Source organism: Enhydra lutris, unplaced genomic scaffold (assembly GCF_002288905.1).
Source record: "Enhydra lutris kenyoni isolate GAN:26980312 unplaced genomic scaffold, ASM228890v2 scaffoldscaffold12, whole genome shotgun sequence".
NCBI lineage: Eukaryota > Metazoa > Chordata > Mammalia > Carnivora > Mustelidae > Enhydra > Enhydra lutris.
Window position 1 is genome coordinate 80671044 of NW_019154096.1, and position 12559 is coordinate 80683602.

The 12559-nt window shown below is 55.9% G+C and overlaps 1 protein-coding gene across 1 annotated transcript in view; it reads left to right on the forward strand.

The window, feature by feature from the left end:
* Positions 1–12559, forward strand: part of LOC111145289 (kinase non-catalytic C-lobe domain containing 1) — a 59705-nt gene that overhangs the window by 5905 nt on the left and 41241 nt on the right. The window contains exons 2-3 of the mRNA XM_022500122.1: positions 1197–1395; positions 2041–2099. Of these exons, the coding sequence (XP_022355830.1) occupies positions 1197–1395; positions 2041–2099 (258 nt within the window). The remainder of the gene's footprint in view (positions 1–1196; positions 1396–2040; positions 2100–12559) is intronic.

Consider the following 12559-nt stretch of genomic DNA (forward strand, 5'->3'; position numbering starts at 1 on the left):
GGGGCGGCTGAGGCTGCGGGCAGGCGGAGCTCAGTCTTCTGCACCATCGCCCCTGTTCCCCCACCTCTCCTGACCCCACCTGCATGTGCCCTCCAGGCTCTGGCTGCCCCCGCCGCCATGGGCCAGTGGAGCAGAGACACATGGGCACAGCGAGGTGACCAGGGCATCAGCTGCCAGCCAGCTTTGGGCCTGGAGATCCGAGTGTCTCATGTGAGAACGTGTGTGCACATACTCGGGGCACATGTATGTGTGAGTCAGGGTGTGGGCGTCTGGGCATGCACAACTGTGCATTTACGTAAACATACGGCTGTGAACGTGTGCGTTATCTGCGTGTGCGTGAGACTGTGTGGCACAACCACAGAGGGTGCAGGAACTCGTACGTGTGTGCACACGTGTGAGTTTATGCTTCTGCGACTGTGGGAGAGCTATGCGTGTGTGTGTGTGTGTGTGTGTGTGTGTGTCCCCGTGGTGAGTGCCGATGTGCGCGCCTGCCCGGGGAGGGCTGTGCACTTGTGTGTGTTGGGGACACAGTCACCGCTCCCCTTGGTCACAGGGAGGCCTGGGGTCTGGCCCTGGGGGAGGGACCATGGTGACGTCGGGTCCTCTGTGTGCCCTGCCCGAGCTAATGTCGGGGCCGCCACTCCGCCATCCCATCTGTGTGTTACTGTGTGTCCCGGGTTCTGTCAAACGCTCACCCCATATCGGCTGTGCTGCAAGCTTTCCCGGCACGAATGTGCTTCTGTGTCTCCCCCGGTGACCGCCCTGCCCGTCAGCGTACAACCCAAAGAAGCGAAGGCCCCCACAGGCCCACTGAGCCCCGTGTGTGAGCCGGGGGGATCGGGGTACAGGGCCCAGCTGGACACGGGGGCTGCGGGGAGGCCGTGATTTCCGGGACCAGGAGCTGGGTCCCAGCCCCCGGAGTAAACATCTCTCCCAGGAGCACACCGGTCGTTCTGCCAAATGCTCTGTGGCTTCTGGCATCCAGGGGACAGTGCGGAGGGTGACTGCCTGGGTGGTTTTTTTCTAAAGCCTTTGCCCACAGTCCTGTTTCTGACGTGAAGTGAAATTCCGCTGCGCATTGTCTGCTTCCCGAGAATCAGCGCGGACGCCGTGGTGCCAGGCCCTTCCCAGGGAGGAGGGCCTGCTGCACCCGGGCCTGTCCCCAGACCCGCCTCAGCCGCAGCCTGTCTTCGCAGGAGAACGTGTCCCTGGCCGACATCCTCTCCCTGCGGGACCGCGGCCTCAGCGAGCAGGAGGCATGGGCCGTGTGCCTGGAGTGCAGCCTGTCCATGAGGAGCGTCGCCCACACGGCCATCTTCCAGACCCTGTGCATCACGCCGGACACTCTGGCGTTCAACACGAGCGGGAACGTGTGCTTCATGGAGCAGCTCAGTGGTGAGCCCGGGGAGCGCAGGGGTGGCAGAAGGTGCCTGCGGGGAGACCGTGGACACAGGGTCCCAACCCGGGTCCGTGGTTGCAGTGGCCACCCTGGTGGTGTCTCCAGCCCCAAGAACTCGCTGAGGGAGAAGGAGTGGGAGGTCCTCACAGGCTGTGTCACCCCGCTCCTGCAGGGAACCTGCGAGGGGCCCACATGCCCCGGAGACCCTGGCCCACTGGCCCGCAGTGAATGGATGTGGGACATGAAGCAGAGGGCATGGTGGCCCCTGCAGGAGGCCCCCACGGCTGCCCAGCCTCCAGGACTCCCACAGCCCCTGCCCTGCTCCAGGGAGGGCCTGAGCAGACGGCCCGACTTTCCCCAACCTGTGCCTTCAGTCCCCTTTCTGGGAGCCGGGAAAACCCTTCTCCTTCCCCTTTGGACGGCTTCCCCGGGTTTCCAGTGAACGTGCGGTCTCTCCGTTGCACTGTTTCCTCTGACGCTCGACACAGTCCCCCGGGACGCCAGGACAGAAGGAGGTGGGGGGCAGGACGGGGCCCCTGGTGAGCAGGAGGCCATGGCTCCTGACCCTGGGTGGGTGGGCTTCCTCTTCACCGTGTGCCCTGTCCATGTGCGACCCGAGGCCTTCTCTTTTCCTTCCCCAGATGACCCCGAGGGTGCCTTTGTTCCCCCGGAGTTCGATGTGACCGGGAACACCTTTGAGGTGGGTGGCAGCAGCTGGGCCCCCACAACCTTCACCAAGCGGGCTGTTGGTGCGAGGCCGACACGGGGGAAGGCCGCTGTGGCGGGGACACTTCTGTGCAGGGCACGGGCTGGGGGCGGGGGGCCGCCTTTGGAGCACCCCCCTTGTCGGAGTCAGGGTTCCCGGCGGCAACTTGGCGTTTGGACGCGTGCTCATCGTTATCGTTGTTGAGTGTGTTTCCCAAGTGCGACTTGACTACGTGTGCCATGTCGGAGGTGCCCGGAGTTGCCAGTGGCGGCTGGCAGGGCATCGCGGCTTCCCCGAGGAACGAGCCGGGGGGTGGGTGGCAGCGCCCGGCAGGACACGCGGCCTGTGGGGGATCATTCCCAACCGTCTCGCTCTGGGCTGAGGTCGCCACCCCCGGGCACCCTGTGTGCAGGCCGGGCAGCGTGGCAGGGGGCGCCCAGAGCGGACCTCGCCACGGAGCCTGCAGTCTGAGAGGGATGGAGAAGAACAACTCGGTTGGAACGAGTCGTTACAAACTCAGAAATCCCAGGAAGACCCATTAGCTTAGCGACATCAGGTTAAATTTTAGGGTTGGCTCCTCCTGGGCTCAGTGTTACTTTGTAATAAGCCGGCACAGCCCTGGCCCTGAAAGGCCCCGGTCCACACTCGGGGGCGGGCAGGACCCCAGGACCTGGGTCACTGGTGGAGCAGGCCTCTCAGATCCCCTGGCCTCCGGGGCCAGAAGCAGAGCCTGGGGCCTTGGCTTGTGGTGGTTCCCAGCCCTGGTCCATGCACAAACTCCCTTGGTTCACCTGCGTGTCCAAGTCCAGAGGCAGCACGGAACCGAACTCCGGGAATAAGGAAGGTCCCCCTGAGCCGCCCACCTCCGTGCCGTGGGGCTGGTCCTAATAGCAGCGTTGCTGGGTGTGTGCTGGTTCCCACCTTCTAAGAAGAGTGTCGCTATGTGTTATATTCTGGAACTTTCTCTCCCGTGCTTCTGGACGACACGTCTGAACCCAGCGGAGGGTCACGTGCAGCCCACGGCTCGTGGGGCGTTAGTGCCGCTCTGCGCACCCTTGGTAGATCTGGGCGAGAGCCCCTCCCGGGTGTGGATCCGCCACGGGATGGCCACGGGACGGCCACACAGCGGGGCAGGTGCTGTTCCACGGTCTCGGACGCAGGCTGCCCCCAAGTGCTCTCCCGCCGGCAGGTGCCGCGGACCCCCTGCTCCCCGTCTTCCGTGTCGTTGTGGCATTCTCCTCCTGTATCTGCGCCCGCGGAGTGGGAGGCAAATGTCCCGCCTGCAGCGAGCGTGACCCTTCGCCTCCGGAAATGACCGGGTGGCCGAGGGCTTCTCTTGGCACAGTTACGCCTGCCTGTGTCGGAGGTTAGAACTGAGACAGACCCTGCGACACACAGACCCGGGAGCTCACTTAAAAACAATAGTCAGCCGTTGCGTGTTAACATACAGAACAGGTTTTTATGAACAATAGCAGTATTTTTCCCCAAAACACAGTGAGAAGAGTAGGGCCGTTTCAGACATCTGCCCGCCCTTCAGTGTCAGGTTCCGTGGATCCAGCGGGGTTTTCATGGCCCCCCCACCCACGGCTAGGTCCCCAAGGCGGTGTCCCTGGGGTGGCCTTTGGGAGGTCCGGGGTACGCTGGGCTGGAAGGAGACTGAACGTCTCTCTGGCGTGGTGAGGGTCACCCGCCGCAGGGACCACACGGCCAGGAGGGCTGCTCGAAGGCCTCCTATGAGGGAGGAGGGCTCTCCAGTTCAGTGGAGTCAAATTTATTCATGTTTTCCTTGTTAGTACTTTTGTTGTTGTTTTTTTTTAAGATTTTATTTATTTATTTGACAGAGAGAGATCACAAGTAGGCAGAGAGGCAGAGAGGGAGGGGGAAGCAGGCTCCCCGATCCCAGGACCCTGCGATCATGACCTGAGCCGAAGGCAGAGGCTTTAACCCACTGAGCCACCCAGGCGCCCCTGCTAGTACTTTTGTACGTTAAGAGATTTTCTGAAACCTGAGGTCTAATGGAGGTTTGCTGATATTTTCTACTAGGAATTTTTAAATTTGGCTCTTCACAGCCAAACTACTTGACGATGGTTTTCTCAGTAGTGTGAGGTAAGGACCCAGTTCCTCCCTTCCTGTGCGGGTGCCCATTCCCACGGGTGGTGGCCTTCCAGCCCAGCCCCAGACCAAGCACCTCCCTGGGGGGACGCCCGCCCCTGTCCTTCCTCAGAAATATTCTCACTATTCTTGGTCTTTGTTCTTTTTTTTTAAGATTTTATTTATTTATTTGACAGACAGAGATCACAATTAGGCAGAGAGGTAGACAGAGAGAGAGAGGAGGAAGCAGACTCCCCCCTGAGCGGAAAGCCTAATGCGGGGCTCGATCCCAGGACCCTGAGATCCTGACCTGAGCTGAAGGCAGAGGCTCAACCCACTGAGCCACCCAGGCACCCCTCTTGGTCTTTATTCTTGCGCATAAATGTTAGAATGAGTTACCCAATTCTGCGAAAAGCTCTGTTGGCATTTTGCCGGACAGGTGCGCACTCTCCATCCCTTTGGGGAGGAGGGTCTCTGTAGTACCGGGTCTTCTGCATAAACCCCTTCACCTCCTCGCTGTTCAGCACCCCAGTGGCCCTGAGTAGGAGTCTGGAGCCTTTCATTAGTTGAGTCTCAGGAATGTGCTAATTTCTGCTCACATGCTAACTCGGTGGTCATCTCTGGTTTGTTGCTGGTCTGCAGAGCACAGTCCTGTAATATCTGAATCCTCTGTCCAGCCGTTGCGCGGAATCCGTTTACTGCTTCCCGTAACTTGTGGATTCTTCAGTCTTTCTAGCTGATCAGCTCACCAGCCCGTGCGAAGGGTTTGCGCCCCGTCTCCGCTCCCCATCCCGCTTCTGCCCCGGGAGCCGCACCGCAGCCAGCAGTGTGGGGGGCGCGCCTCCTGTTTGGGGGCCCGGGGCTCTGAAAGCCGCGTCTCCCCGCACCCCACCCCCAGCCAGGGCCGTGTCGGCGGCGCGAGGCCCTTCTGTGCCAGTTCTCTACCGTGGCCGCACCTCCGGCGTATGAAAGTGCTTCTGCGTCCTTTGAAATGACCATTAAGATTTTTAATATTTACATACTTATTTTCTTTTTTTTAATTTATTTATTTGTCAGAGAGAGAGAGAGCACAAGCAGGGGGAGCAGCACAGAGAGAGGGAGAAGCAGGCTCCCCACTGAGCAGGGAGGGGTTGATCCCAGGACCCTGAGATCATGACCTGAGCCCCCCAGGCACCCCGCGTACTTGTTTTCTAACGTTAATTCCCTCCTTCCTGCTTAGAAAAACCTAAAGCGGTAGCTGTTCATCCTCAGCGCACGGCACGCCCCACCCTCAGACGCTTACTGTGGCGTCTCGGGCCATGACTGACCACGTCGGGGCAGGACCGTCCCAGGCCGTGCGAGCGCCCCGAGCATCCCCTCCTCTGCCCACAAGAGCTCGTGCAACTGTGGGGCGCCCCGTCCCCGAGGTCCCGTCACCCTTACTCATCAGGACACCTGGGTCCTCGGAGGGAAGGTTTTTGTGAGAGCTCGACTTGGAGTGACGGGATTGACGTTTTGTATTTCTCGTTGAGAGCTTTCTGGTCAAGTGTGGTTTCTGAAGTTGGCCCATTTCTCCTTGTGTTTTCAGTTGCTGCCGCTTGGTTGCCGTGTCCCCTGTCGCCGTGCTGTCTGCGGGACCTAAATTCTCCCTCCTTACCCTTGTCAGGCTCGCCGGGGACATTCCCTTGGTTAGTTTTTCAAAGACCCCACCTCGTGCCACACGATCTCTCCAACGTCTTTCTTTTCTTTTTCCACTGGTTTCTGCTGTCATTTTTCACTCTCTTCTCCTTGTTTTGAGTTTGGCAAGTATCCCCCCTCTGACACGAGTCAGACACTGAGCTCTGCCGCCTCCGGCCCAGCTTCCTTTCCACGCGAACGTTTCTCTCCAAGGCCGTGAGTCTCCCTCGAAACACGGGTCTTGCTGTGTCCTGCCCACCGGTCCGGGCAGCACTGGTACCAGCCTCCACTTCCCAGTGTTTATTTTGTTCCCCCTGGGATTTCTTCAAGAAGGGCTTGAGTTTTCCTGACTTGTTACAGAGATATAATGTGCGTACAGAGACACACACAGGTCACAAGCGTGCAGCTCCACAAGCTTTCCCAGGCTGAGCAGCCCTGACCCGGCATCGTGAGACAAAGAGAGCACGCGGGCTCCCTGCGGGGCCCCGTGGCAGTGGCTCCGAAGCCTTAAATGTGTCATGTCTCTTCACTTGTCCCACTGTGAGTTGCCTTATTTCCCAGTGGGTGGTAGGTGATTTTCTCTGGTTTTCCACCCACGGAGCTGGCAAGTTCTCCTTACCTGACACATGCAAAGGGCCTGCTGGTGTGTGCTGACACCTTGGGCCCAGTGTTTACATGGTCCCCCCTTGGGCCCATGATCCCAGTGTCTCTGTTCTGCTCTTGGATTAGCTTCATTCTAGTGTCTATTCCTGGGGCTGTGAGGACCCCCCCAGCTGCCTTCTGGAGACCCAGGACATGTCCCATGGACTTATCATGTCTGCTCAGGTGCCCATTCCTGCCCGCAATCCGGGGCCACGACCCCCTACCCACGAGGACCATGGTGGCAAACATGTCTTCTTGGTGGCATTCCTGACAGGGTCAGCCCCCGCTGCTTGACTAGGAGACCTCTGGCCCTGGCCTCTGGGCCTCTGGACTGTGGCAGGTGTGCGGCCTGCCGGGCTGTGCCTGCTGGCCGTGTCAAGACCGAGCCTACAGCCTTGCCCACTGTCCTCCCACCAAGAGGCAAAGATAGAGAGCAATTTTCCTGAATTCCTCAAACAGAATTCCCCCTCGTGGCCCCGCCCCACAGCCCCACCCACTGCTGGGACGATGCCTCAGGCTCCCCAAATCCCCAGATGCGTGGAAGCCGACCCTCCTGGGACCATCCCCTGCACATCCCAGCCCTTGCCCAGGATGCCTCAGAGATGGGCTCGTTCCCAAAAGCTGAAACTATGACCATGGCCAGCATTCAAGGCCTGCCCCAGGCAAGCCCCTGACCCTCACGGACTCACCGTGGGCATGTTTGGGCTCCAGGACGACATCGACACCCCCCCGCACCATGACTGTCCCTTGTCCACCGACGTGTGTGTCAGGCCTCACAGGGAACAGAGCAGGTGGGCTCCTGCTCCGTGGGGCTCATGGTCTTCACAGGGGACGAACTTGATGTGGGCAGTGGGCTGGGTCCTGAGAGAGGAGAATGGGGTCTTTCAAGGAGATGACAGGGTCCTCGTCCAGCTCAAAAGTCCCTGGAGGCCATTCTGAGAAAGTGATGTTCAGGTTGGAACCTAAAGGGTGAGTAGGGTTCACCAGGTCCAGACCAGGAAGGGCTTCCCAAGACAGACAGAAGGGAATGGGCAAAGGCCTTGAGTGGCAAAGTCGCCTGTACCGACAGCACATCAAGAACAGTGTCGTCCACCGAGCGGTGAGAAGTGTGTCTGTCGGCTTGTCACACCCACAGATACGGAGCGATGGGTGGGCGGGAGGATGGACGTGGAGAAGGATGTGTGGGAGGCGCGGGCTGGTGCGCCATGTGTGGGCGGCTGGGTGGTTGGATGCATGTGTGAGGGGTCGACAGCTGGATGACTAGATAGTCTGGTGACTGGACAGACGGCACCGTTGTTCCTGGAGGGGAGAAAGCGCGGACGCGGACGCCCTGACCTTGCAGAAACAGAGCCACGTTTTACTCTCAGGGCTGAGGTAGGGGTGGGGGTGGTGCTCAGGGCAGGCTCGCGGCTCTCGGCCCTGGCTGGAGCCCTACTGGTGGTGGCTCATAGGGTTCACCTTTCCTTCCACCCCACGCATCAGCCACCAGCAGGGTCCCTAAGACATGGCGTCTGCCCCGGGTCCGTGCCGCAGCTTGACCTCAGTTTGGCGCCCTCGGGAGGCCCCGGACACTGGCCGTGTAGGGGCCCAGGCGGAGGACCTGGGGTGTGATCGGCAAGGTCAGTGTGTGAGGTGGGCGGGCAGGCCGCCCTCCACATGGGGACCAGGGCTGGGGGTTCGGTGTCTTCTGTGAGCGGTGGGGTAGTGGCCCCGGGGCCCTGGGCGAGCAGCGGGACATCAACAGGGACGGGTGTGGGAGGTCAGGGCCAGGACTGCCCTGTCTGTGCCTGACAAGTCTGTGGGCCTGAAACCTAAGAGACTCCAGGGGAAAATCACAGAATAAGAGACTTGAAGGCCAGCTGAAAACAACATACATCCCGAAAAACACGTAGCTTCTCTTTGTGTTGGTAATCACCAGTTGGAGATGAAATGGAAAGTGTTTCGTTTGTATTAGCAACAGCTGTAGAAAGTCGGGAGTAAGTACAGCAGAGGGGCTGGAAATGTAAAGTGCACCACTTTTCCAAAGACGAGAAATCAAGATGCAAGACGAGGGGACAGACCCATCCCTGCCCCTGAGCATCACCCCAGCTCTCCGGACACGTAACTGACCTCTAACATGGTGTGAGTTTGTGCACAGACTAATGATGGGATACGCTTGTGTTTTGCAAACTTCCCCCTTCTAGTGGGTTAGTTAGCACCTCCGTCGTGCAGTCACCATTTCTTTTCGTTGTGAGAACACTTGGGGTCTCCTCTCTGAACAGCCTCAAAGTACTTGTGGCACTGCCGCTGGCCCTGTCACTGAGCCACGCGTCCGATGCCAGGAGCTCACTCGCCTCACAGCCGCAGCTCCAGGTCCTTTCTCCAGCACCTCCCCGTCTCCGCCAGCCCCAGCCCTTGGCAACCGGCCCTCCACTGTGTCTGTGCGTTCAGCGTTTTTAGATTCCACGCAGAAGTAGGATCAGACGGTTTGTCTTTCTCTGTCAGACTCGTTTCATGCAGCGTAACGCCCTCAAAGGCTTCCTTTCTCACAGCCGAATCGGATTCCCTGGTATCTCCAGACCGCATTTCATTTTTTTTTTCCTTTAAAGATTTTATTTATTAGAGAGTGCGCACAAGCAGGGGAAGCAGCAGGCAGGGGGAGAAACAGGCTTCCCGCGGAGCAGGGAGCCCGATGCGGGGCTCGATCCCAGGACCCTGGGAGCATGACCTGAGCCGAAGGCAGAGGCTTAACGACTGACCCCCCAGACGCCTTTAGACAGCACTGCTTTACCAATACATCCAAAGGCAGACACGGCCTGTTTCCACGTCTTGGCTTTTGTAAATAAAGCTGCGGCGAGGGGCGCCTGGGGGGCTCAGTGGGTTAAGCCTCTGCCTTCGGCTCAGGTCATGATCCCAGGGTCCTGGGATCGAGCCCCGCATCGGGCTCTCTGCTCAGCGGGGAGCCTGTTCCCCCTCTCTCTCTGCCTGCCTCTCTGCCTGCTTGTGATCTCTGTCTGTCAAATAAATAAATAAAATCTTAAAAAAAAAAAAAAAGCTGCGGCAAACATGGGAGCACACACATCTCTGATACCCTGATTTTACTTCCTTTGGATACGTACCCAGACGTGGAATTGCCAGAGAGTGTGGTAGTTCCGTCTGTAATGTCTGAGAGCCTCTGTGCTGTTTTCCATGGTGGCGGCACCAGGTTGCGTTTCTTCCAACCGTGCACAGGGGCTCCCCTTTCTCCACATCCTCGCCATTATCTCATCCTCCCATATTATCTCTTGTCTTTTTGGTAACAGCCATAGCCACAGATGTGAGGTGACGTCTCCTTGTGCTTTGGGTCTGTATTTCCCTGACGATGAGTGGTGCCAAGCATCTTTTCTTGCGTCTGCTTGGCCGTCCGGACGTCTTCTTTCGAAAAGTGTCTTTTCAGTTCCTCTGCCCATTTTTTAATCAGATTATTTGTTTGCTCTTGAGTTGTAGGAGTTCCTTCTAAATTTTGGGGATTAACTCCCTATGAGACAGATGGTTTGCAAATACTTTCTCCCCTTCTGCAGACTGCCCTGTCTCTGCCGTGCAATGTCGTCCCCACTTTCTTGTTTTTCTTCTGTTGCTTCTGCTCTTGGTGTCACGTCCAAAAAGTCATTGCCAAGACCAATGTCTTAGGGGTTTTCCCTGTGTTTTCTTCCGGGAGTGTTATGGCTTGGGGTCTTACGTTACGTCCTTCATCCATTTTGAGTTAATTTTGTAAGTGGAGTGAGACGGTCCAAGTTCATTCTTCTGCAGGCGATTGTCTAGTTTTCCCAACACCACTTGTTGAAGAGACTGTCCTTTCCTCATTGACTAGCATCGGCTCCCTTGTCAAACATTGGTCGATTGTGTAGACAGTTTATTTCCAGGCTCTCAATTCTGTTCCTTTGGTCTACGTGTCTGTTCTTATTCCAGTCTGGTCTGCTTGTGTTACCGTAGCTTTGGGGTCGTTTGACCTCAGGACGTGTGGTGCCTCCGGCTTTGTTCTTCTCTCTCAGGACTGCTTGGGCTGGTTAGGGGCTTTAGTGCTTCCGTATGAATTTCGGATTGTTCTATTTCTGTGAAAAATGCTTTTTTCTGTGAAAAACAAAAACTTTGATAGGGATTGCACTCAATCTAGAGGTGACGTCGGGAGGTACGGACGGTGTAGTGACACTGAACCTCCCGGCCCGTGAGCGTGGCGCGCTGCCGTGTGTTTGTGTGTTCCTTCATTCCTTTCGCCAGAGCCTTCAACTTGCCAGCGTACAAAACGTTCACTTCCTTGGTTAAATTTATTCCTAACTTTTTTTGTTGTTGTTGTTTTTGATACTATTGTAAATGGGATTGTTTTCTTTACTTATTTTTCCTGTATTTCATCGTTCGTGTATGGAAAGAGAGCTGACTTCTTCATGTTGCCCTTATGTCCTGCAACTTTATTGAATTTGTTGATCCGTCCTAAGAGAGCTGTGGCAGAGTCTCTAGGGTTTTCCACATGTAAGACCACATTGTCTGCAAATAGAGACAATTTTATTTCTTCCCTTCTGATGTGGGTGTTTTTATTTCTTTTTCTTGCCTGATTGCTCTGCTAGGACTTCGGTGCTGGGTTGATAGGAGAGCGAACAGCGGGCACCCTTGTCTCGTCCTGATCTCAGAGAAAAGTTCTCACCCTGTCACCACCCACTGTGATGTTGACTGGGGCCTTGTCCCTTGTGGCCTTTGTTATGTTGAGATTTTGTTCTGTTTCTTCTGTGCCTAATCTCTTGAGAGTTTTTATCATGAAAGATGCTGAGTTTTGTCAAACGTCCTTCTGCATCTATTGAGATGGCCGTACGATTTTTGTCCTTCATTCTGCTAATGTAGTCATCACGTCCACTGGTTTGCAGGTCAACTGGATCACCTTGCAACCCAGGGATAAAACCCACGTGACCATGGTGTACGATCCTTCTGATGTGGTGTTCAATTTGGTTTGCTAATGTCTTCTTGAGCACTTTTACATCTCTGTTCATCAGGGATGGTGCTCTCTAGTTTTCCTTTGGTTCCTTATCTGACTTTGGCATCAGGGTAATGCTGGCCTCACAAAATGAGTTTGTGAGTGTTCCCTCCTCTTCAATTTTCTGGAAGGACTCAAGACGGATTGGTATGAATTCTTTAAATGTTTGGTAGAATTCACTAGAGAAACCATCCGGTCCTGGCTTTTCTTTGTTGAGAGGTCTTTGATTACTCCTTCAATTCCTTAGTATGCATGGTCTGTTCAGATTTTCTGTTTCCTCATGATTCAGTCTTGATAGGTTGTATGTTTGTAGAGATTTATCCATTTTTTCCTAAGTTATTCAATTTGTTGGTATGCAGTTGTCCTCAGTCGTCTTAAGATCCTGTGTATTTCTGTGGTGTTACCTGTAATGTCTCCTCTTTCACTTCTGATCCTATTAATTTGAGTCCTTTCTTTTTTCCTGGCTAGTCCAGCAGTAGTGTCCACGGCCAGGACCAAAGTGTATCTGTTTTCCTATTATCTGACACATAGGTGGGCAACATTCCCGCTGGGTCCCTCAGCATGAGGCACTGGCTCACACAGACCCCACACAGGGGCTCTTGGCTGTGAGTGGAGGTTGAACTGCTGTTGAAGGTTAGGCTCTGAAGACATCCTGTTGACCATCTTGGTGACATCCTAAGTGTTTTATTTTGTAAGAAGTTGATCCTTCCCAAATTCTGCATTATCGATGCAATTACAATAAAATCACAACCATTTTTGGTTTATTTTGTGAATGGGAATGGGAGAATTTATATTTGTGCTTTGAAACCAGACAAAAGTGAAAATAATCCAACTTTCTAAGGGAAAAAGAGGGACAGCTTGTCCTCAGGATATGAAAATACACTGTGACGCTACTATAAGTAAAATAGCACAGTCTGGATAGGACAGACACCTGGACCAGCATCAGAGGAGGGGAGGCCCGCTGGGCCCCGGGGTCCCGGGGGAGCCAGCAGGACCAGCAGTGGCGGAGGGCAGAACGTCCTCTAAATGCTTCTGAGGCTGCTCTCCACTACAAGGGAGACAAACCCAGATCCTGACCACATGC